The sequence below is a fragment of the Polypterus senegalus genome, chromosome 10 (assembly GCF_016835505.1).
Source record: "Polypterus senegalus isolate Bchr_013 chromosome 10, ASM1683550v1, whole genome shotgun sequence".
Taxonomy (NCBI): domain Eukaryota; kingdom Metazoa; phylum Chordata; class Cladistia; order Polypteriformes; family Polypteridae; genus Polypterus; species Polypterus senegalus.
In genome coordinates, this window is record NC_053163.1 from 117,616,719 (window position 1) to 117,632,741 (window position 16,023).

Here is a 16,023-nt window from a genome sequence, read left to right on the forward strand (position 1 = left end):
TGGATCTGTTGAATTCAGGTTATACATTATTTACAGTTTTTAAAATTATAAATAATTGGAAGTGCACAAGCAATTTAGGATATAAGAACATAAGACATGTGGTAAATAAGAGGAGAACATTCAGTTCGTCCCGCTCGCTTGTTTAGCTAATAGCTAAGCTGTCCCAATAACTCACAAGATACTTGTTACAGGTTGTCAGGGTTTCTTTTTTTAACTACATTGCTGAGTAGTTTGTTCAAGAAAAAAAGTTTTAATGGCTGGGCAATCTTCAAATTTACAAATTAGCAAACTGAAAGTGCAGTCATTCTAGCCAAAATAAGTTATTCATGCTCTTGGTACTACTTCAACTAGCGTCTTTATGCTGTTTTTTTTTTCTTCTATTGGAAGGGAAAATGTACATTAGTTGATAGACTTTGTACAGTGGTGCTTGAAAGTTTGTGAACCCTTTAGAATTTTCTATATTTCTGCATAAACCTAAAACATCAGAGTTTCACTCAAGTCATAAAAGCAGATAAAGAGAAACCAGTTAAACAAATGAGGCAAAAATATTATACTTGGTCCTTTATTTATTGAGGAAAATGATCGAATATTACATATTTGTGAGTGGTAAAAATATGTGAACCTCTAGGATTAGCAGTTAGTTTGAAGGTGAAATTAGAGTCAGGTGTTTTCAATCAATGGGATAACGACCAGGTGTGAGTGGGCACCCTGTGTTGTTTAAAGAACAAGGATCTATCAAAGTCTGCTCTTCACAACACATGTTTGTGGAAGTGTATTATGGCACGAACAAAGGAGGTTTCTGAGGACCTCAGAAAAAGACTTGTTGATACTCATCAGGCTGGAAAAGGTTACAAAACCATCTCTAAAGAGTTTGGACTCCACCAATCCACAGTCAGATTGTGTACAAATGGAGGAAATTCAAGACCATTGTTACCCTCCCCAGGAGTGGTCGACCAACAAAGATCACTCCAAGAGCAAGGCGTGTAATAGTTGGTGAGGTCACAAAGGACCCCAGGGTAACTTCTAAGCAACTGAGGGCCTCTCTCACATTGACTAATGTTCATGTTCATGAGTCCACCATCAGGAGAACACTGAACAACCATGGTGTGCATGGCAGGGTTGCAAGGAGAAAGCCACTGCTCTCCAAAATAAAATTGCTGCTCGTCTGCAGTTTGCTAAAGATCATGTGGACAAACCAGAAGGCTATTGGAAGAATGTTTTGTGGACGGATGAGCCCAAAATAGAACTTTTTGGTTTAAATGAAAAGCGTTGTTTGGAGAAAGAAAAACACTGCATTCCAGCATAAGAACCTTATCCCATCTGTGAAACATGTTGGTGGTAGTATCATGGCTTGGGCCTGTTTTCCTGCATCTGGGCCAGGTCGGCTTGCCTTCATTGATGGAACAATGAATTCTGAATTATATCAGAGAATTCTAAAGGAAAATGACAGGACATCTGTCCATGAACTGAATCTCAAGAGAAGGTGGTTCATGCAGCAGGACAATGACCCTAAGCACACAAGTTGTTCTACCAAAGAATGGTTAAAGAATAATAAAGATATTGTTTTGGAATGGCCAAGTCAAAGTCCTGACCTTAATTCAATAGAAATGTTGTGGAAGGACCTGAAGCGAGCAGTTAATGTGAGTTTGGTTACTGTTCATATTCATTATGCATTTTCAGTTCAGTATTAAAATATATACTCTTTGAATAGACTGACTTCAATTACAAAAATAAAAGGGAGAAAAAGTATTCGGATCATTGTTTTTCTAAAATTTGGTTTTAGCCAAAAATTTTAATTATGCTGCCTCACTAATGTTTAAGTAACTACTGTAGGACTACAGAAAAAAACACATTTTTTTTTTTTTCTTTTGACTATCATGTACTTTTATATCTAGGCTTCACTGAAACATGGGATTGTTTGTCCCTGACCTGTACTAGAGGTATGCTTGTTGAAAAATAGCAATAACAATAATAGTGACAGATTAACTTGTAATCGTTTTCTTTAGAACTGTACATTATGAACTAATAATTGCTTCAGTTTATTCATTTTGATGCCTTTGTTGATACAAGTACCCTAAAAAAAATGTGCTGAGCATCAATTTATAAAGCATATATCACAGATTGTGCAAACAAAATCGTACTTGAATAATACGGTCACTATCAAATTTACCAGAAGCAAACAGCAACAACATAGAGTGGTTCAGAAAATGAAAAGGACAATTGTAGCTAATCAGATTAAATGCTTTGAAAGTATTTATAATTGTATTAATTTAACATTAATATCGTCTGCAAACAGGTCTCAAAAAACATTTTATTTGTTCCCATTTCCATTTGCATTGTTCTGAACTGAATTATCTCACAGGCACCAAAAGCAAACTAATAAATACACTTAGGTTTTCATGTGGTCTTTATAAAAGACGAAAACTGTTTTGATGGTTTCTGTTTTGGTGCAGTAACATTGTTGTTCATCCGAGTCTGGAATATTTAAGCCCATGCAGCAAATCTTGATGTTTATTCATTTGCCTAGCTAGGTCCAAATAAATCACTTATTTCAGTAGCTGTCTTTTGTATTTTGTTTAAATTGTGTTTAGTTTATTAAATAAGAGAAATATTTTTATTTTAGTGAATGAGGAAATCAGTTTTAAAAATTAAACAGTTTATTGAGCTAAAATTAATCACATCCATCAATTTACTTTTTTCTTTTACTTTCCATGTTCATTTTCATTTTGTCATTTCTGTTAAATTTAGCTTCCTACAATTTACACTGGGTTTTAGCTTTAATCTCAGATATTTGTTTCTACTATTTTAATATGGCTGTAGAACCTGTAACTATATGTCCCGCTTTGTTTTGTTTTTTTTTTTCTTTCTTTCTTTTTCTCTCAATTAATCAGGTGACCACAGGGGCAGGACTTTTAGGCAGTTCGCCCCCTCTAACCCTCATGACACCCCCACTGTCAGTGCCTAATCAGGCTGCTACCCTGAACCCCTTTGGCATACTTGGGGGTCTGGTTCCTGTGTCTCTGCCTTTCCAGTTCCCTCTGGACCTGCTTACTTTCCCTAATGCATCAAATAATGCAGCAGCTACTGGAGTGACGACGACTACCTCAGTGGGCTTCCCCCACACCCTAACAGAGAGTGAGTAAAGCCCTCTTAAGTCTTCATATGCCTATTTGAACTGGACACAACATAAATTTGATATTTATAAAGTTCTCCTACACCCTCATTCAAAATAAGTTACGGAGTCATGTAATTTTGCTTGCTTGCTTTCTTAAGCTCATGGTAACATGGGTAAAGCTCTGTGTCTTTCACCTCAGTTCTATGTGTTACTAAGGACAGAAGCATTTTGAAATTTTTGCTCAGAGTGATTTGGGTGTTGATATTGTCTTTGTGTTTTCTCAGTGTCTTTTGAAATAATTAGGCTTGTGGAACGTTCTGATGCATGGAGTTGACTTTGCACTGTCTGTGGTGTTTTAGTGTGGTGGAAAGTCTGTTTTATATCATTCTTGCTTGCTTATGTTCCAGCGCCTGCATTAAGTTAAAAACAAAAAACTGGCTTTGTCTTTGCAGCCTGTATGGTTCTCATGCTTTCTCTTAAGTTTCAGTTTATTCTTTGTCTCTTCATCTCTGTCTTGCTCTCTAGATCTCCTGAAAGGTCTTCAGACGGGTGCCCAGCATGCTTTGCCTGCACACCTACAGCATGCTTTCTCAGGTAACGCTCCAAATATCCATCTGCTCTGTTTTTGGTGACCTAGAATTAGGGTGTGCATGTGTGATTGTGGAACTAAACATCAATACTTGATAAGTATCAGCTTGTGTTTATCCACCCCTGATCACCTTTTGGGCCATTACAAAAGCAAGACACAGAGTACAACTTTTTCTTTTATACAGTATTTATATTTTCCATAAATACTATAGTGTACAAGCAACAATAGCTACAAATTATTTATCCTGGATTGTTATAAACAAACTGTGGTCCAAATTTATTATATTTTAATAAATAGTCAGTGTATTTTGGACAATAAGACTATCATAATTAATAGAAAATTGGATCACAAGAAATGATAAAAAAAAATGTAAGCTATATTTCATTATTGTGCTACATGAAGTGTTTTTTGCTCCTTGATCTTCAGTTATAGTACATGCAAGCACAATAAAGACTTACAACACCACTTAATGGTTTTATATTCAGATGTCTTTAATATAAGCAATGTTTTTGCAAAAACAAGCCTTTTAGAAAATTCAGCTCATTACTTTATATTTGCAAAATGTTTTGGAAATTCTTCTGTTTTGATCATTCACAAGTTCTTAACTACGGTTTGACTTGAAAAGAAGAATCTGCTTTAGTTTTTTTCCACATGTTATCTATCAGAAGATTTGTAGTACTTTACATCTTTTATTTAAAGGTGTTTTGGTCAGTTTCCCATTTCAAGGCCAGAATTGCACAAAGTACTTTATCATTCAAGGCCACTTAATCTAATATATAAGGCTGAATGAGTTGGTGTGTGAATCCTACATTTGACCTGTTATGCATGGATTCTCCAGTTGTACAGTGGAAGACTATATTGATTCCAAAATTTTATTGGTGCCCCCACCCTGGGCAACATCAAATCCGTTTGCTCTTGTATGTCTGGTTAGCAAATCTAAATAAACATTTTAACCAAATTTTGCTCAGATTCTCGGTTTGCACAGGGGAACACCATAAACTGTTTTGTTTTGAAATTTGCCCACTCCAGGTAATATCTGATAACCTTGCTAGTGTATTACTGTATAAAGCATATAGTATTGACTACATGGGAACTTGCGATATGAGGGCAGATTGAAAGCTTGACTTGTATTGAAGATTATTCATGCCAAAATTAAATGCAATCCAGCATGTTAACTGAAGTGAAATGTAATACATATGCAAGTGAGCTATTTTAATTTTGGCACTGTTTTATCATATCATAATTAAGAGTATCACCCAACGGATTGATTCCTTTTCACTATGGCAGCTGTTGATGCCCATTGCCCCACCTTTTTATGCTGATTGGTCATTGGATTTCTTTTAGTTATTGTGCCATTAAAGTGTGGTCTTAAATCGAAAATTAACAAGTTTGCTTTTCTTTTAGTTATGACATGCTATTTATGAAAATGAATTAAAATGTAAGGCACCTCTGTATTATATTTTAAACTGACATGATAAATTGTGTGCAGTAGTGAAAAACAATTGATGATATGGTTGATCTGGTTTTAATTATGGCACAATAAAACCGTGCCACAATTAAAGTCTACTTGGATGTCTTTTGCATTTCAGCATAGTTAAGTTGTTAGGATGTATTTAATCTTGGCATGAATAATTTACCATAGTCTTAAGACCTATGGCATCACTTTTCTTACCTTTCATTGCAGTTTCTTTTCCATCCACAAGATGGAGTAGAGCGCTAAAAGACAAATTAAGGACATTCACTCTTAAAACTTATGTCACCTGCTTGTGCAAAAGACTGTCTGTAAGAATGCATTGTATTATGTAGAACAAATATTTTTATAATTATTATTAATAAGAATATGTTTATGTGGAGGTTTTCTGGTTTAAAAAAAAGTTAAAATGTTGAGGAATTAATATTTTCACTCGGGCAACATTAAAGTGACTATGCTAAGCTACTTTCCAGTTAAATGTATATTTTGTGTACTGCGTTGTAATATTTTCCATACCATGTGAAGCAATTATATTGTATTACATTTTCCATAACAAACTACTGAGTTTTGAAGGAAACGATTCAAGCATCTTTTGCACTAGCAATGAACATCCCTTTTTGGGGACGCACATACACATCTGCAATAGGAATAAAGAAACTGATCAAATACCAATGGCAGGATGCAATTACCTTAAACTTCTAAGAGTGAAGCCGACATAGGGAAGCCCTTAATCATTTTGTACATATGGCTTTGTAAGGATTATGGTTATCAGCAAGAGTGAAAGGAAAGATCTACAGGATGGTAGTGAGACCAGCTTTGTTATATGTGTTAGAGACGGTGGCACTGACCAGAAAGCAGGAGACAGAGCTGGAGGTGGCAGAGTTAAAGATGCTTAGATTTGTGTTGTGTGTGACAAGAATGGACGGGCATAGAAATGAGTACATTAGAGGGTCAGCTCAGGTTGAACAGTTGGGAGACAAAGTCAGAGAGGCGTGATTATGTTGGTTTGGACATGTGCAGAGGAGAGATGGTGGGTATATTGGGAAAAGGATGTTAGATGATAGAGCTGCCAGGCAAGAGGAAAAGAGGAAGGACTAAGCGAAGGTTTATGGATGTGGTAAGAGAGTACATGCAGGTGATGGGTATAACAGAGCAAGATGTAGATTACAGGAAGATATGGAACAAGGTGATCCACTGTGGCAACCCCTAACAGGATCAGCCAGAAGGAGGAGGATGCTTAATATAGTCATAATTTCCATTCTGATCAACTTATTAGGGATGTGTTCAGATCTGTACTATTTTAAATCACATAAGTCTATAGGGGGTACATAGGAGCAACAGTTAAGATGTAACCCAATAGACAACCATGAATGCCAGCTAAATATTGATTGCTGACAGGCTGACTTCAAATTGTTAACTGTGCAGAGCATCTGCAAATACTCCAGCTGACAATGGCATGTGCTCAACAGTGCTTTTAGTGTAATGTGCTTTATTAACCTGCATAATCCTGTGCAATTTGGGATGTAGCAACACATGCACAAGGGGCCACTTTAAAGTCAGCAGTCAAGTTAGTCAAAGTGTCTTTTGAATTGGGAAGGAAATCCTACAGAGAGAACATGCAGAGTCTACAGAGTGGTGCTTATGCAAGTGGAGACTAGAATTCTGGAATCTGGTTTTAGTTTACTTTTTTAAGCAGCACATTGTATGCACCCCACCCCCATGTAGACCAAGGTAGCCATCTACACATGAGGTGTCCTGTTGGTAGGACACTGCCATATTTCAAAGTTGTTTGTGTATGTTAGAATAAACCTTACCAGTCAATCAAATACAATAATGGTATTTTTACCCAAGGCTGTCTTCTTTCAGTTAAATTATTTTACACGTTGTCTGCTGTCTTTCATTAGTAAAATATGTGATTCACATATTTGTATGCTCAGTTTAACAGTGCGTCACATCCATCCATCCATCCATCCTCTTTCGCTTATCCGGGGTCGGGTCACGGGGGCAGCAGCTTAAGCAGAGAAGCCCAGATTTCCCTCTCCCCGGCCACTTTCAGCTCTTCCAGGAGAATCCCAAGGCGTTCCCAGGCCAGCCGAGAGACACAGTCCCTCCAGCGTGTCCTGGAACACCTCACCAGGGAGGCGTCGAGGAGGCATCCTGATCAGATGCCCTAGCCACCTCATCTGACTCCTCAATGCGGAGGAGCAGCAGCTCTACTCTGAGTCCCTCCCGGATGACTTAGCTTCTCACCCTATCTTCAAGGGAAGGCCCAGACACCCTGCGGAGGAAACTCATTTCAGCCACTTGTATTCGCGATCTCGTTCTTTCGGTCACTACCCATAGCTCATGAGCATAGGTGAGGGTAGGAACGTAGATTGACTGGTAAATTGAGAGCTTCGCCTTACGGCTCAGCTCTTTTTTCACCACAACAGACCGATGCAGAGTCCGCATCACTGCGGATACCGCACCAATCCCCCTGTCGATCTCACGCTCCATTCTTCCCTCACTTGTGAACAAGACCCCGAGATACTTGAACTCCTCCACTTGGGGCATGATCTCTCCCCCAGCCCTGAGAGGGCACTCCACCCTTTTCCGGCTGAGGACCATGGTCTCGGATTTGGAGGTGCTGATTCTCATCCCAGCCACTTCACACTCGTCTGTGAACCGATCCAAAGAGAGCTGAAGATCATGGCCTGATGAAGCAAACAGGACAACATCATCTGCAAAAAGCAGTGACTCAATCCCGAGCGTCACAGCTGTGTGAATTTGCTTGTATTAAAGATTCCACTATTGCTGAACCACATACAGTGAAATGCTCATTACCATTGAATAGCTGTGGTTCAGAGCATTCCAATGATGTACAGTTGTCTATTATTGGTCATTCTGTGTAAAATTCAAGAAATAAATCTTTATATACCATTGTGCAATTGCATTTGTGAGAGTTTTGAGTTTTGTTTGGTTTGACGTGTGATAGATCTGCCAGTACAGTAGTTAAACTTCAATCGCTGTTTCTGACTGTGCTAGTTTTCCACCTGCATGCCAAACATTTCTGTTTTAGTTGATGATATATACTATACATTGCCCCCCCCAATCCCCTCACCCCCGTGGGAATTGCTTAGGTCACTGTTTCACAACCTTTATGTCCTTGAAACCTAGTTTTACTTAGTAAATTCCTCTGACAACCCACATGCAGAAACAAGCACAATTATAAATTGTAAATAAAATCAAAGAGTGGCCTTTGGTGTTACAGGAAGGTTTAAGAGGTTAGGGAGGAAAAAAAATGAAAGTAAATAAATAAAATACTGCAGTAGGCTGGAGAAGATGTGTGTATTGTAGCATTAAAACTCAAATCTATTGTAAAAAAATGTGATGCTTCTGTGTCTAGTGGTAAACAAAATTTTTTTAAGTAACATCAGAATTTTTTTTTAACATAAATGTTTGAATATGTCATATGTACACAGGGTCAAATTATTTAGTTGAGTGATTTTTTTTTCCTGTCTGTGTATATTATATGCATATTAAGAAAAAGTGAACCCCTTGTGCCAAACAGCATACCTTTGCTACAAGATATGACATCTAAACTCCGTGCAAATGATCGCTTACAGTTTGGGGTACAAAAGAAACATTTTTTTTTTCTTTGTTTAATTGATACTGGTGTAAACCAGTGATATTACCTTTAACAAACACTAAAACAAGACATGTCGTTAATAAAAAATAATTTTGTTAGATCTGAGCTGAAAAATGAATAGCCATTGAATGATCATTGTCCTTGCAGTGTATCACTGTGATCGATTGAAACATTTATATTTATACACCTACATGTACAAAAATTGTGTTTTGTTCATGGCTTTCTTCTTTTGTCCTGCTTGTTTTGAATTCAATTCTAAATTTTGACCTTCAGATTTTACCTCTTATTTGGTGTTTACATTAATAACCCTGGATGCAGATAAATATCAAACATTAATCTTTGCTTTTATTTCTATGTTATTCCTTTGATTATTTGCAAAGTACTTGAACATAAAGTCTCTATATAAGAATGGATTATTGCTCAGTGTCATGAACTCCGGCTTGATTGCTAATCTGGTCAGTGTCTGTATGTCACCATTTGTATGTGTAGCTTCAAATATTGGTTTATAGTTGGATATTAGAAGTTTATCATTAAGCACTCTCAATTGCCAAGTTAGGTGTATTCCTACATGTGTTGCTTAAAAAACTTATATCCTCCAAGTTTAGGGTCACGGTGAACTCCGCAGGTTTTGCATATTGCTTATTAAACCAATGATTTCTGATGTCGCTGTAACAGATGTTCAGTATTTAATGTAAGTGTGCTTCTAGAAATGCATTATGTACATGAAAACAACTTTTACCTCTGTTTCTGCTATTATTATTAGCACAGGTCAAGTAGTGACATAGCAGCATTTCAAAAACTAAGCAAATTAAGAATTCCTTGAAAAAATAAAACTGTCAACTTTGAAAGTGTAAAATAAGAATATATGTGTGTGGTGAGCTTACTGTTCACCTAGGAAATCTGAAAAATATTTTTTTTTTTACAATTCAGTAACCAAATGCTGAAACCGTTGCAGGATAAACGAACAAATTACAACAGAGATCATTTTTGTTTCTTGTACTTTTGATAATACTGGAAGCCTTAAACTGTCGCATTGTATGAAAAAATGGAATTCTGTCAAAGACAGTAAAAAAAATAAAGTTAACAGGTACAAACATTAATGATCTACAGTTTGACAAGCATACAGAAAACTGTGGTTTTACACTTTTTGTTAAGTAATACAAAACTGAATAATGTAACAAAAACTTAATTGCTGCAAATCTAAAAGCCATATTTCAGGGTTGTTTGTATATGTTGTAGTATACCCACAAGTCAATCTAAAGGAATAAGGGTATTTTTACATTCCCAAAGGTGTCTTGTTAACATGGACTTTTTTTTTTTTTTTTATCTATCTGCCTCTTTCACAATTAAAATATGTGATTTGTGCACACATACCCCAAGTTGAGCAGCGTGTCACAACTTTTTTTTGTGTATGTTTACATGTTCTCCCTGTCTTCATTTGTTTCTGTCCAGATAATCCATTTTACGCTGAGACCTAAATTGACACTGCATTAGTTATGTGTATGTTTGAGTGTATGCCCCATGAACCAACACCATGATCAGTATTGGTTCATGCCTTGTATCCAGTGCTTTCCAGCATAGGCTGTGGCTATAAGTGACTATGAATTGAATTATGCAAGTTCATGAAATAAATGTGTGTACTGTATATTCATATAATATGAAGTGTGAGCCTGACCTACAACAGTAAAACTTGGCCTAATCCACTTGATTATTAATACATGCTGTAATCATTCAAAGCATTTCTGTGCCACTCAGATTCTGTTTTTTTTTCTTGTAAAACCATAGCACTTAGTGTCTTCTTGACTGGTATATTGCATCCCACAGTGCTACTCCTAGATTATCAATCTGGCAGTGGTCACACAGGGCCAGGTCTGAAGAATAGGATGGGGGTGACATTTCTTTGAAATGGTTCACAGTTTTACAGAGTAGCCTTTGCATCCTGTGCATTATGTGGGTGGAGGATGGTCACTAGTATTTCTCTACATTTTCCCTGATTGACTGGTACAGATGGCAAAACAAGTGTGATATTGACAGGTATGTGTGCCTTTGTAAAGGTGGGTAATGATTCTGTACTACGCCCTCAGCATTGTAAAAACTGTGCACACAATCTTGGTGACTCTGGCTTAGACCTTGCATTGTGTTAAAATATCACTATGCTTTCATTGTTTTGTTGTTTGAATGTCAATAATGAAAAGGTTCTTAATTTTCTTAGAGGTTGAATTTATTAAGACAAGATTCTCCTGTGAACATTGGATGCTCATTTTAAGTGTCAAAATTCTGAGCACCTTGTTCATATTTTAATGTACATCTTGAACATACATTGTTTGCTTAGTTGTTCACGGATAATCGATTGACATGATCCAAGACTAATGCCTATTGTGCCTGCTTTCTCAAGCACCACCACTCTTAAATTCTTCAGTACGCTTTGCTCCACGAAGACAGCACTCACTTCTGTTATCAATATTGAATGCTGGCCAGACCTTGGGTCATCATTGAGAGACGTTCTGCCCCATCAACCTCATCTCTTGACTGAGGCCTATGATATGGACTGGTTCTGTTGCATATTGACTAGATTTGAATGAACCTCCAAAGGAATATTATGCTGTAAAGTTAGAAGTTCAATAATAGCGTGATGCTTGATTTCACGTTTTTTGGAATTCATGTTTACATTGTTCTGAAACAAGAAGCATGCTTGCTCCATTAACCAAAATGCTAAAAAATTACAATTTGCATATTTTAGTACACCATAAGTAATCTTTGGCCTTAGAATGACCCCTTAAGGTTCTGTCTCAAAACACATTGGTAATCTCTCATATTCTAGACATAAACAAATTATAACTATAACATGGGGGTAGCACAGTTGCCTCATGGGTTCAGATTTATTGCTCATATATTGTGTGTGTGGAGTTTGGATTTTGTTCCTGTGCATGGATCAGATATTTTCCAGGTACTTCAGTTTTTGTCTCACATTCACAGAGAAGTAATGGTGATGTTATGTGGAAATTCCAACTTCACTCTTTGTAGGAGTGAGTATGAATTTGCTCAGCGGTAAGCTGCTATCTTGTTCAGGACTGTTTACTGCCTTGTGCTCAGGCCTGATTGACGACTTAAAATGTAATTCCCAAACCATCTTTATCCAAAGTATTATGCCAAAGTCAACTGACCATATAGAACAAGAAAAAACAATATTTAGACATTCTGCTCCTCTCACAAGGATAATATTAATAGAATGGTAAAATACTGATGCATTTGATCTGTCATTATTATTAACCAGTCCACAGATGAAGACACTGATTATACTGACGGAGTCAGCCATTTTAAGAGATTGCCAGTTGCTTGAATTTGTCTCAAACAATTGCTTTATAACATAAGATATCTTGATGAAATTCCCTTTAAATGCAGTGGAAAATAAACGAGCAGTACAAAAGCAAAAAGGCATCAGCTTGACTTGTTCTTAGCCTCATAATTACATAAACTAATTACAAATTAACTGAATCAACACACATACAATCAGGTAGTATGACAGATTTATTTGGGATTTTGCTTTATTAAATATGCGCCCACTCTGTCTCTCTTATAATAAAAAAAAAAGCCTGGGATGAGACGTAACTTTTTCAGAGAGACCCTTATACGTCCCACGAGACGAGACTTTGTGCCAAGAGATTTAACCATGCCAGGGGCCAGAAATAAAAGACAAAGAGTAAATGACAAAGTAGAACGGCGTAAAGAATTCAAAAACGTTGGGTCGATACACCTGCAGAGCAGGTTAGAGATCATGAAGTACTAAAATTTGAAAGTCTCAAAAAATGTTAATAAAGATTGCATTAGCGCAAACATATGGAAATTATTACTCTGTGAAATAACAGAACAGCAAAATGAGATCAAATATATTGTTCAGAGACTTGTAGATCATCTAATTCGTGTTGCCTTCAGGGAAAAGTAGTGTTTATTCCCAATGAAGAGGCTTATCCACGAGAATTAAAAGATTTGTTGTTGGTGAAAGTGAAATCCACATATGCGAGCGGCAGAGACATGAAGTGGCTGGCACGTAGCAGAGACCAGGGAGGTTGGCGAGCAGGGGGCAAAGCCCCCTATTATATTAGATGAAAATATAGAACACTGCTGTTCAGCATTGATAGAAAGGCCTTTTGAATTTATAGACTCTTTTTTTTTTTTCTTTCATGTTTATTAGGCAGAGGAACCAAGTTCAAGATCATGTTAAATTAAAATATCTATATCTATGAGGTGTGGCAGAAAAGTAATGAGACTGGCAACACTGCAAGCGATCTGGCAACGCTGCGCTGTTGTCCTTGATAGAGCACGTGTATCAGTACCCTCCCATAGCTCAGTGCGAGTTTCAACTCCTTCCGTTAACTACGTGATTTTTGTGACTGCTATTAGCGAAGCTGTCTTTTTCGTTGTACGTCACACAAATTGAACAGCAGAATTTGGAGCAACGTTGTGCCATTAAACGGCAAGTGTGACGTTTGAAAACTTAAAACAGGCCTATGGGGAACATTCTTTATCCCGAGCTCAAGTTTTTCGCTGGCACAAATCGTTTTTGGAAGGCAGAAAACACGTTGAAGATGAACACCGTTCAGGGAGGACTTCAACTTCGAAAACCAATGAAAACATCGAACGTGTGAACACTCTTGTGAGATCAGACTGTCGTTTAACATTAAGAATGTTGAGTGAACAATTAAATTTGAACAGATTTACCGTTCATCAAATTTTGACTGAACATTTGCACATGCGAAAGGTCTGTGCCAAAATGGTGCCGAAAAACTGCCCTCTCCATAACAGAACTTTTGACCTCAAAAGGCATTCCTGTGGTTCCCCAGCCCCCTTATTCACCTGACCTCAGTCCGTGTGACTTTTTCCTTTTTCCTAAACTGAAAAATGTCCTCAAAGGACGTCATTTCTGGATTTTTGAAAACATCCAAAAGAGTGTAACGGACATGCTGAAGACCATACCGGTTGAAGACTTCCAGCGCTGCTACCAACAGTGGGAACAACGTCTCCATCGGTGTGTAGCTGCACAAGGGAACTACTTTGAAGGGGATAACATTGATATTTGAAAAAAATAAAAACTTTGGTAAATAAAAAATCAGTCTCATTACTTTTCTGCCACACCTCGTATATCTATATCTATATTTGTCTCTCTCTCTCTCTCTCTCTCTCTCTCTATCACCTAAAGGATTATATAGACTAGAATAGACTTTTTTTTTTTCTTTCATGTTTATTAGGCAGAGGAACCAAGTTCAAGATCATGTTAAATTAAAATATCTGTCTATCTATCTATCTATCTATCTGATTATTAGGAACACCATACTAATACGGTGTTTGACCCCCTTTCGCCTTCAGAACTGCCTTCATTCTACGTGGCATTGATTCAACAAGGTGCTGAAAGCATTCTTTAGAAATGTTGGCCCATATTGATAGGATAGCATCTTGCAGTTGATGGAGATTTGTGGGATGCACATTCAGGGCACGAAGCTCCCGTTCCCCACATCCCAAAGATGCTCTATTGGGTTGAGATCTGGTGACTGTGGGGGCTATTTTAGTACAGTGAACTCATTGTCATGTTCAAGAAACCAATTTGAAATGACTCGAGCTTTGTGACATGGTGCATTGTCCTGCTGCAAGTAGCCATCAGAGGATGGGTACATGGTGGTCATGAAGGGATGGACATGGTCAGAAACAATACTCAGGTAGCCCGTGGCATTTAAACGATGCCCAATTGGCACTAAGGGGCCTAAAGTGTGCCAAGAAAACATCCCCCACACCATTACACCACCACCACCAGCCTGCACAGTGATAACAAGGCATGATGGATCCATGTTCTCATTCTGTTTACGCCAAATTCTGACTATACCATTTGAATGTCTCAACAGAAATCGAGACTCATCAGACCAGGCAACATTTTTCCAGTCTTCAACTGTCCAATTTTGGTGAGCTCATGCAAATTGTAGCCTCTTTTTCCTATTTGTAGTGGAGATGAGTGGTACCCGGTGGGGTCTTCTGCTGTTGTAGCCCATCCGCCTCAAGGTTGTGCGTGTTGTGGCTTCACAAATGCTTTGCTGCATACCTCGGTTGTAACGAGTGGTTATTTCCGTCAAAGTTGCTCTTCTATCAGCTTGAATCAGTCGGCCCATTCTTCTCTGACCTCTAGCATCAACAAGGCATTTTAAGCCCACAGGACTGCCGCATACTGGATGTTTTTCCCTTTTCACACCATTCTTTGTAAACCCTAGAAATGGTTGTGAATGAAAATCCCAGTAACTGAGCAGATTGTGAAATACTCAGACCGGCCCCTCTGGCACCAACAACCATGCCATGCTCAAAATTGCTTAAATCACCTTTCTTTCCCATTCTGACATTCAGTTTGGAGTTCAGGAGATTGTCTTGACCAGGACCACACTCCTAAATGCATTGAAGCAACTGCCATGTGATTGGTTGATTAGATAATTGCATTAATGAGAAATTGAACAGGTGTTCCTAATAATCCTTTAGGTGAGTGTATGTATGTATATGTATATATATGTATATGTGTATATATATATATATATATATATATATATATATATATATATATATATATATATATATATATATATATATATATATATATATATATATATATATATATATATATATATATATATATATATATATATATATATATATATATATATATATATATATATATATATATATATATATAGTTTGCAGCCAGGACCATTGGCTCCATGAATGAACCAAGTTCAGTGTTGAAAACTCACTCCACTTACAGTAGCACCACATTTTCAGCAACAAAATCATCTTTAGAATTAACCGTTATCAATCCTTAGGCACTCGTATAGTATTTTTGCTGTGCTTTACAGATTAGTTTTTTATTTTCACTCCACTGTTAACGGCATGGCAGGTGACATTTGAACAGAATGTAAGGTTTTTTTAAGTGCTGCATTTCAAACCGATTTGATGTTGCTGCCTCCATTTACAGTGAAGTGCACTGTGGGTGCACGGATGATATCAAGTTGAACTGTAATGGCAGGCATGTCTGATTGTTTAGGTTTTCATCAGATCTGCCATCACAACCTCTTAAAGTGGTCATAGGAGTATGGCACATACGGCGGTGTGCTGGTTCTTTGCAGTTTATCTCTTTTTTTTATTTTTGAACTTTTCCCTAGGGTCTTAAAGCCTTGACCTTATTTGTTGCT

The 16,023-nt window shown here is 37.3% G+C and overlaps 1 protein-coding gene across 5 annotated transcripts in view; it reads left to right on the forward strand.

The window, feature by feature from the left end:
• Positions 1-16,023, forward strand: part of ubn2a (ubinuclein 2a) — a 111,389-nt gene that overhangs the window by 94,930 nt on the left and 436 nt on the right. For 3 of the 5 annotated variants that reach the window (XM_039766419.1, XM_039766420.1, XM_039766422.1), the window contains 2 exons: positions 2,892-3,135; positions 3,641-3,709. The exons of 1 other annotated variant lie outside the window; for it this stretch is intronic. In XM_039766419.1, coding sequence (XP_039622353.1) covers positions 2,892-3,135; positions 3,641-3,709 — 313 coding nt within the window. The remainder of the gene's footprint in view (positions 1-2,891; positions 3,136-3,640; positions 3,710-16,023) is intronic. One more of the 5 variants, XM_039766421.1, reaches the window with a different exon arrangement.